Source organism: Aulostomus chinensis, chromosome 20 (assembly GCF_037954235.1).
Source record: "Aulostomus chinensis isolate RoL2024-O1b breed Wild chromosome 20, RoL_Achi_v1.0, whole genome shotgun sequence".
Lineage (NCBI taxonomy): Eukaryota > Metazoa > Chordata > Actinopteri > Syngnathiformes > Aulostomidae > Aulostomus > Aulostomus chinensis.
This window is the reverse complement of record NC_141339.1, coordinates 15,864,477-15,874,155: the sequence shown is the minus strand read 5'-3', so window position 1 is coordinate 15,874,155 and position 9,679 is coordinate 15,864,477. Positions and strand designations below refer to the sequence as shown.

The 9,679-nt window shown below is 41.7% G+C and overlaps 1 protein-coding gene across 5 annotated transcripts; it reads left to right on the top strand.

Moving 5' to 3' along the window:
- The first annotated feature begins 1,330 nt into the window (after nt 1-1,330).
- On the top strand, nt 1,331-9,588 carry LOC147242986 (fibrinogen-like protein 1). 5 transcript variants are annotated; one of them, XM_086188660.1, is made up of 10 exons: nt 1,331-1,469; nt 2,362-2,400; nt 2,531-2,607; nt 4,240-4,455; nt 5,883-6,002; nt 6,077-6,191; nt 6,271-6,408; nt 6,495-6,711; nt 6,793-6,988; nt 7,062-9,588. In XM_086188660.1, the coding sequence occupies exons 1-10, from the start codon at nt 1,442-1,444 to the stop codon at nt 7,206-7,208; spliced, it is 1,293 nt and encodes a 430-aa protein (XP_086044786.1). In that variant the 5' UTR covers nt 1,331-1,441; the 3' UTR covers nt 7,209-9,588. The 5 variants fall into 5 exon arrangements, with proteins under 5 accessions (XP_086044786.1, XP_086044784.1, XP_086044787.1 ...); XM_086188661.1 differs by having other exon boundaries at nt 1,353-1,469; nt 2,366-2,400; XM_086188658.1 differs by having other exon boundaries at nt 1,338-1,469; nt 2,366-2,607.
- The last annotated feature ends 91 nt before the right edge of the window (nt 9,589-9,679 follow it).

Below are 9,679 nucleotides of genomic sequence, written 5' to 3'. Positions count from 1 at the left end.
ATCACATTTGCGTTTCAGACTTGGAACAGTAGAGAAGTACCCTGAAACAACGCCATCCTACAGGGTGCCGGTCAGAAAGTAAAAGCAGGTAAGTAAAATCGATCAAACGCTGGAAATCAGCATATTTTGAAAATGATTTATAAGGAATATTGAGTCAAATTTTAATCTGACATTTCAAATTCTGGTTAAAAATGACAGACTGAAGGTTCTAACTAATTCAAGTCATGATTTAAGTGCAGACACAAGACATTACTTCATCAATCCAATGATAAAAGAACAGTTAAATAACTAACATTTACATGCCTGAACTTGTCGAACTTTTCGGAAGGAACCAACCCACTTCCAAAAAAAAAAATTTGACCAATGATTATTGCAAGTTCAAATTATTTTCTGTCTCCAAAAGCTTTTTTATAGCTATCTTCCCTTGTAATTTAGTTCTCATGATTGTTTTTTGTGTTGTTTCTGCTGGAAACATCAGGAGGCTCATTGTGGCCATGGTGGAGGCCAGAAGGTAATTAAGTTGTTACATGGTGCCACCGTGTGGCCTCACACACACAATTTGTTTCACTTGCACTGAGCAGAAACACCAACAGGAGCGACCGACGCATTAAAAAATGTTGTTTTACATGTATGAGTGGTTAAATGGGAATGTCTGCAATGCTAGATTCTTGTCTGCAGGGCCTGTGTGAGAGAATTAGCTCAGGTAATGTCGCTAAAGGTGTGCGGCGGAAAGAATCGTCATAAAAACTGATTTGGGGAACATTTGGTCACTTTATGACTGTGGGAAAAAAAAATGCATTGGCGAATTTGAGCCGAAGTGGAGGTTATAAAGAGGGGAAGAGCAGCTTGGTTAGTGTAATAGGATCAGCACCCCTCATACTCCCACTCACCTCAGCCTTCATTACCACCCCACCAGGATTATTTTGCTGCATGCTTGGTGATGTTCATTGGCTGTATCTAGTGGTGTGTGTTGCTCCTTATACTGTACATGCAATATGTCCTTCAGCCACTGACTACATGCCCAATGTACTGTATTTGATTTATTATATTTTGGAGTCCGACACTTGGACATGAAGCAGTTCCCTCTCTTCCACCCAAATGAAATGAAATGGATTTTAAAAAGCATTTCATATCATGGCAAGTAATGATTGAAATGGAAAATGAACAAACACATGAACAAACATGCCAGTTCAGTCTCACTATTTCCCATAATTTTCTCATCACTTTCCTATCTGTCCCCCTACCTCCATCTCTCAGTGGTTGTGAATCCTCTTACAGGTGGATTATGAGACTAAGATTTCTACAGAGAGAAAGAGAGAGAGAGAGAGAGAGAGAGAGGAAGAGAAGACAAGCACGAGACACAAAGGGAGAGAGAGAAAGAGAGCGTGACAAAGAGAAGAGCAACAATAGAAATGGCCCCTCGGCCCCAAGCGGGCCAGGAATGGGGTCTGGGATCGTCTGTGACTGCGGTACGTAGACCATTTTTCCATGCAAGTGCCAGATCTTTGTTTTAACTCGATAAGAGTGTTTGCTGCAAACAAGCAACACCATGTTTTGTCAGGTGTGTGATTATGCAGTTCTATCGTATTAAGTGAGCGTGTGGGTGTGTGTTTGTGTGTGTTTTTAATTAATCTAAGGCCTTGCTCAGATTGCAGGTATATGGTTCTAAAATCAGGTCATTTTTTTTTTCAGTTGTATTTTGCAAGTGATCAGATCAGATTTGTCGTGTTCAGATAGAAAGTTATGGCAGCCAATTTTCATGGAAAGTTGTGCTGACACAAAACTTCCTTTGAAATCCTAATTGATTGTCAAAGCTAAGGCATGTTAACGCTGCCAGTCCAAATCAGATATCCTCTGTACTGAATTTGTAGTGGTTTGAAATCTACTTTCAATTGGTTTTTGTGTCTCAGTTTGGACGCTCAAATTCCATTTGAAAGTGTCTCATTGTTAATATTTTTCTCCATGGTTATTGGAGGTCTTGCAGATAAATTGGCAGTGTTTGGACACACACAAAAAAAAAAAAATCAAATCTCATCACTTGCAAATAACAGTGTTTGCAGTGTGTACAGAAAAAAAAAATCTGAATTTACAGCTGCCTGCTGTCTGAAAATGGCCTAAGATGCAGCTGCAGCAATCTGATTCGAATCAGCTTTCAAACAATTTGTACATATGGAGTTCAGATTTGGGGAAAAAAAACAAAACAAAACTGCTTTTTGGCTGTTCAGGCTGTCTAAAATCCATCTTAAAACAGTCTGGATTCACCAAAAATCTGATTTGGGTTTACTTTTCCTAATCCACGTCTATCAATTTGTAATCAAACACTTTGATTGACAGTAGCTCTCTTCGTTTTCCCCTTGTCAGGCAGAGCGAGCAGAGCCTCACCTGCTGAAGTGCATCCAAGTGAGTCCCACCCCAACTTTCATGGAGAAGGCAGGGACAGACTAACCAGCCATGTCTCTCCTTTCCTTAACCAACCCTCCTGGCTGGAGTGTGTGCTCTGCTCTCTGTATCATCATCATATTGCTCCCAGTGGCCGAAGCAGACGATGTGAACGCCACCACGCAGATCAACGGCGGGGGTTCTCAGTGTGGGGAGTACACCAACCAGGTAACTACAGTAAACATCCTCTATGCTGTTACTTCATTGTTTTGACTCCAGAGATGAGTCAGTTCCGTGAAAGAGGAACTCAACATGCCAGAGCCAAAACGATTCAGTCCCAAAAGGCTTTGACAGCACTGAAAACAGGGATCCAGAAAAAAAATATCTGGAGGAGTTGTGCCTTGAGTGTGCAGAGGCTATAGAGAGGATAGGAAAGTAGAATTCTCTAGTTTATAGGACCGTATTAATGCAGTACTTGTTAAATTCACTATACAATCACGGATGAACTTTTACTCATCAAGAATGAAGTTTTTAAATACTACATCTATAATTATTCATATAGAAATTGTAAATAGGGGTGAATGATATGGCTTGTAGTCTCCTGCCACGTAATGTAATTAATCCACTGTCATATCTAATCCTATAATTGCAATGATGATATATACACTGATTTATCAAAATTCCAAGAAAACCAATAGTAAAATTATGGATAAAAAGTAAATATTTGGCTCAAATGCAGTAAGCTAGATAATTGAAAAATGAATATTGCAATAAAGCATCAATCAATCAACAGATTGAAGACCTAAAAATTTAAGAGAAAGTACATCAACTCCATTTATACAGCCCCAAGTCATAGCAGTTATCACGACACTTTACAAATATCCTCGCTCTTTAAATCAATGCAGATGCAAAAGACCCAGCAACACATGTGGGCGGCCATCTGTTTCGACCAGTTGCTGTAGAATACAGCGGTACAAGAGTCTAGTTGGAGCGGCGCAAAGAAGAAACAGAGGTGTAGCGTTCAAAGACATACCTCGACACATCTAAAGTTGGAGATGGCCTCACCTGAAAGGCTGCGACGATGATCTCTGACCCTCGTGTTGAGTTTTGGATGCAGCACAAAGCCATACAGCTCATCCTTTCTCCTGTCTTCTATTGCTTAGCTTAACAAGCATAAATCCTCAACGTCCATGATTGGCTTGAGACGGCGTGTGGTACTCGGTTCTGGTTTTTTGTGCTGTGTCGTTTGTTGTGTTGCAGCTTTACCTCAACTAACCTTAGCTACAGCTGTAGCATTGACAGCATGATATGGATCAGTTCCCAGTAATGCACCCTGTTTTTTTTTTTATTCTGCATGCAGCGTGTGTGTGTGTGTGTGTGTGTGTGTGTGTGTGTGTGTGTGAGTGCATATGTTTGTACCGTGTTTACTTTTTTCATTTCAGATGTTTATGTTTAAAACGCAATGAATAGGATCAGCACAAAACCTAATTTTGCTCTATGCAGAGCTGTACAACGTCAATAAAGGCTTTCTAGTTGTATTAATCCTAATTCAGGTGCAAATAAATTTTTTTGACCTTTAGACTCTTTCATATTTCTTTTGGCGTAGAAGGATGAGGTCAGCCTGTGGACATTTGTGAGCGCAGGACAATTAAAGCAATTTAAAGAAATAAACATCTGTTGGTAGAAACCAGTTTGGTCTGCCAGATGCTACAGTCCGCCAACCACCAGCTGGACGGTTTATTGTTTTTTTCACACAGAAGGTCAAAGTGACAGCTGGACTATTAAAAAGCTGCGTTTACATTCTACCAGTCAGTCAAGAAATGTGGGACAGCTTCTGTTGAAATGGTCTTGATCCAACAGATGATGGAGAATGGTATGTGTCGACTGGTGGCCACGCTGCCGCAGCTAGACGAGCAGCGATGCCCGGATATGTTTCGCTGCACTGATGAGGTTTCTTACTGGCTGCATGAGAATGAGGAGAGGAAACAGCAGATTACATCTTTAAAGGAGACCATCTCTGAGCTGCAAGAGGAGCTGAGGAACCACCGGCATCGCATCAAGGTCCTTGAGCTGCAGGTGAGACCTGGGTCAACTATCAGCAACAATCCTTTCAAAAGCTTTGAGTATTTGCTTGAGTCTGCCTGGAAACTCAGAGGTTCTTACTGCAATAGCTGCTTTTTCTCTTTAGTCCCTCTTCAGCCCCTGTGTGTTTGTGGTCACTTTCAGAACCGTTCTTCTGATATATGAAAATATTAATATCTGTAGCCTGTAGTATGGTTATTTTTTCATATCCCCTGTCTGGCTGTAAAAGGTATTTTTTTGCTATTTTGTGAAATTATTATTAAAAGCACCCTATTGTAGCCATGGAAACACACGTGTGTGTTGTGCACAGTTCTGCACTGTAACATGGTGCCTGGTCATCTGGCTGGCTTCCCCCCAGCATGTCCTTGACCTTAGTCGGTAACAGGATTAGCCTCCTACTCCTCCACGTGTTGTCTCATACGCCTCGGCCATTGAGCCTATACAAACAGAGACTCTCAGCTGTCGGTGGCCAAAGGTGGACGGTGGCCAGGGAGGGCTAATGTGCTGTGTATGTTGCACATGAGAGCAGTGCAGACCACAGGGCTTCAGGGTTTGTGGTAGCTAATGGGGGTTAGTGTTATCCTTCCTGACCAGGCTAGGAATAGACCATATAATGAAGTTTGGCTTTAAGAGAGGCCTCGGCCTTTTTGTCCTGGTGCTGACGTTGCATGTTGGAGCTTGTATGGATTGCCTGAATTAGGCTTAGCACTTCCTCATGGCAAAGGAAACAGATCTTTTAAAGATCTCTTAAAGCAATACTTTGCCCAAAAGTGTGTTTTGCCTTTCAAAAACTCACAAATAGATGTTTTAAACTCATGAGGACATTTTTTTCCCCAATGGCATCACTTCTTTGCAACTCAAGAACACAGTAAGCGCTAGCCACATATATTTAGCTTGAAGCTAATAGCAACTGTCAACTTACAACAGGTACATCAACAAAACAACAGCAAAATTGCCCGAAAATATCAGTTAACAAACTATTAAGTGCATTGCCTGTTATAATCCGTGTTTTCTTCATCCAGTCATAATCCATTACCACCTTGAATTGAGCTCAAAACAAACAGTTACCACTCTGGATGAGTGCTTTTCTCATGTTAGCGCCAAGAGTGAACTTGGGTTCAAACAAGTGCGTTGGACGCTTTTGCCGTTGCTTTTTTGCTGTAGATGCTGTTAACCATCAGTTGCCATTACCTTCAAGCTCAATATAGCTGGAGCATTCTGCATTCTAGAGTCACAAAGGAGTAAAGCAGGAGGAAAAACATCTCTTTGAGCTCAAGGCAACTATTTGTGAGTACTCGAAAGGAGAATGAAAAGAAATGCCATGATGTTTGGCTTTCAGTTATGGACTGCAAGCTCTTTAGACAATCAAAAACAATATCTGATGAGTATATTTGTGTGCGCTTTCATGTAAATTGTGTCAGGGTGAGGAGAAGAAACTTGTGAATGCATCCATGGAACAGCGTCTTCATGAGTTGGAAGTGCACTACGCTGAAGCCACAGCCCTGCTGCACCTGCAGGGCACGCTGATCCTCGACCTCCAGGTATTTTCCTACATACTCAGCAATTTAGACAAAGAGTTGTGATCAACTAATAGGTTGATTGCTTCTGTCTTTAGAGTCAAATCCATAATCTAACACTTTTGATGGAGCATGCAAAAAGAGGACCTGGGTGTTTGATCAATCATGTCCGTCCCAACCCTATGATGAGTTCTCAAGAGGCCCTGCATCCAGGTATGCACTCCCAAAAATAAAGGTACCACAATCCTCCAGCAGAGGGTACCAAAGCTCTGTGTCCTTTCTCCTCCCTCAGAAATTCAGCATGTGAGGAACTGTCCTGTAGACTGTGCTTCCATCTACTACAATGGAGTGAGAAGATCGGGTCTTTACTCAGTTGTGCCAGCAGTCGCAGGCATGCCTGTGGAAGTCTATTGCGATATGGACACAGATGGTGAGACTGCCCAGTAGCTGACCTGACACACCAGACATTACACTTGCTGTCCTTCCCTGTGTGATGGATGCCTTCTTTTGTCTCAGGTGGTGGCTGGACTGTTATCCAGCGGCGAGTTGACGGCTCAGTGAGCTTTGACCGCACTTGGACGGACTACAGGGACGGTTTTGGAGACCTGCACTCAGAGTTCTGGCTGGGTAATGACCACATCCATGACCTAAGCACCCAGGGAGACTACAGTCTCCGTATTGACCTGGAGGACTGGAGCAACAAGCATAAACACGCCATCTACCAGAGCTTCAGGTCAGTGTCATGCATGTTAGCGTACATTCTGCACTACCCTGTGTATCCTGTGAATGATGCCATCCCTGTGGGTGTGCGCAGGGTTGAGGATGAGGAGCACCAGTACCGTCTCCATGTGTCAGGCTTCAGCGGGACAGTTCAGGACTCTTTCAGCTGGTACCATGACAAGCAGGGCTTCAGTACTCCTGACAGTGGCAACATCTGTGCTGAGATCTCTCACGGCGGCTGGTGGTACAACCAGTGCTTCTACGCCAACCTCAACGGCGTCTACTACAGGGTAAGGGCCCATATATTTCAGTTCACTTTATTCTAATCAATATAGGAGTGTTTACAACTTCTGTATCCTGCAGGGAGGCCATTATACCCCTAAAGGACGCGGGCCCCTGGGTCCCGATGGGATTGTTTGGTATTCGTGGAAAGACTCTGACTATTACTCTCTACGCAGAGTCAGCATGATGATCCGCCCACGCACCTTCAGAACCCGTGTGTCACCATGAACCAGTGTCACCATTATAAGTGGCGGACAGTAGCAAGTATATTTTTCACATATCTGTACTGTACTCAAGTATTTGTTTCTTTCGAAACTGATGACTTTCATCACACTTCATTTCTAAGACAAATATTGTGCTTTTTACTTCACTGTCTAAGAAGGTTCTTGCTACTTTTCAGCATGAAGCTTCAAGGAGAGCCGTTGTTTTTCTTTCTAATTGCGATTGGCCATGAACCGAGTTATACTCAATTCGATTCAGGTCCTGAATTGACTTTTTATAGCCATTTCTAGAGGCTTCATGTAATATTGTGGTTCTCGAAGGAAATCATTTATTACAGTAAGTTTCAGAGAGCTACTAAAAAGACTGTAAAAAAAATACAGAACTATGTTGGTATTAAAATGGAAAATGTACCTTTGAATACTTTAGAAGTCCAGTTCTTTAACCCAAGTAAAAGAATCACTGAGCAACTCTTGTGCAGCGGAGTAATATTTGATCAAGTGTATCGACTTTAACTGAGGTACCGGGGATATTTACTTTGTCCACCACTCATTACCATGGCGACTGGGACACCATCACAGGGACATGAAGAGCTCATCAAGAAGGAATTGAATGCTAACTCTGTGAACTTATTTTTTTGGAGGGAGTACACTGAAGTATACCCCGTGGGAAAGATACTGCATTATGTGGTTGATTTGATCTGTATTCTCACTGTAATATTTTACTGCACATTTTTGGAAAACTGATACTGTAGGCTTGGCTGATTTTCCAGTCCTAGAATTAGCATTTGTCTCCCAAATGGAATCTTTTTTTTTTTTTTTTTTAATCCAATTGTTTATGGAATATGCTAAAAAAAAAAAAAATTTTATATTGATCAGATTTTCAGTCAAAGCAATGACTCTTCCCTCTTGCATCACCCCTTTGTCACTCCAGAATGCAGAAAGAGCTAGTAACTCACATTTAGCTTTAAGCTAGTGACGACTGATAGCTAACAACAGCTATGGCAATAATAACAGCAAAACTGTCCAAAAATGTCAGTTTACAAACTCTCAGGGCATCATTCAGTATAGTCTACTCTTTATCCAGATGTATGCTTGGTAAACCCCAAACTCTTGGAGCTAAAAACAAGTTAACAGCAATCAAACGCTCACACAGGGCGTGACCAGCTGGAGCATTCGGTTGAACCATCTCTTTCGCTTGCCTCCGTTCTTGGGAGCATGACACTGGAATTGTTGTAGTTGTTTGTTCCGAGCTGAAATCACAGTGTTTATCTATTAAAGTTGTGGATTATATGTTTGAGAGTTTGCGAACAGGCATTTTAAGGCAGTTTTGTTGTTTGGTCAGGACATTTTTCATGTCTATTACAGGAAGAGAATTCCTATTTCCTTATTTTGTATTCCAAGTACGTCACTCTGTAAAATATTTGTGTAAACTGGGTTTGAGTGGGGTTTTGTAATACAAATGAATTTTTCAACTGATGACTTACTGACGGCACTGAAAGTCTTCATCTGACTACTTTCAGAGGATACGCACATCCAGCTGCACCTGATGGCAGGGAGCAAAATGTGGGGTAAAAGGGCTCTTTCACTTCCTCCACTGCACAAACACGCTCTTTGACCCTTCACACACGCTGCAGCCCCATTCCTATTCATTTCCATCTCTGCGCAGGAATCTGCTAAAGCGAATAAGGGCTTTACTGTGCGTCAATCAGAGAGCACATAGTGTGTTGCGCACGGCACCACACCGAGAACAAGACAAGGTCTCTTTCTGACGGTCCCACACAGACACAGACCTCAGATGAGTACAAATCATTGTTTAATAAATCAAACAGAATTTTTGCTCCTCTTTCTCAGATACACTGTATTGCAAAACACTTCTATACATAAAATAGTATCTTCATGACAAGATGCACCTGATACATTCAACAGAATATATACTGAACGTGTGTATATATATATATATATATATATATATTTATATATTTTTTTCCATGTATCAAGATAATAAAACCAAGTGACAAGATTAGAGGTTGATTGAAAGCTGAGCAGTGAAAAGCAAAAGCAAAACTGCATATGACACAACACACGGCTCCATCTCAAACTCAGTACAGCTTTTTGCAATTAAACCTTCATATAAAAACACCTTCTTCTCACAAATGGACTAACAAACTTCAGCAGCTGACACACACCAACCTGGAAATTATTCATCAACTTTTGGCTTTATGGCAAATTAAAAAAAAAAAAAAAAAAGAGCCCTAATAATATTATATTTCTCCTGAAATGTAAACTGAAATGTCATGAGTGCAGGCCAGACGAGGGCAACTAAATCAAGCTGTTTAAAAAAAAGTTTCCTCAAGTGGGGAAAGCACGTCGGTTACAAAGGGGGGTGGTGGTGGTGGTGGTGGTGGGGGTGGGGGTTAGGGGCTTCCTGTTCATTTTTGAGGAAGTACAGATTGAAAAGAGGTTGGCGCAGCCAGCAGA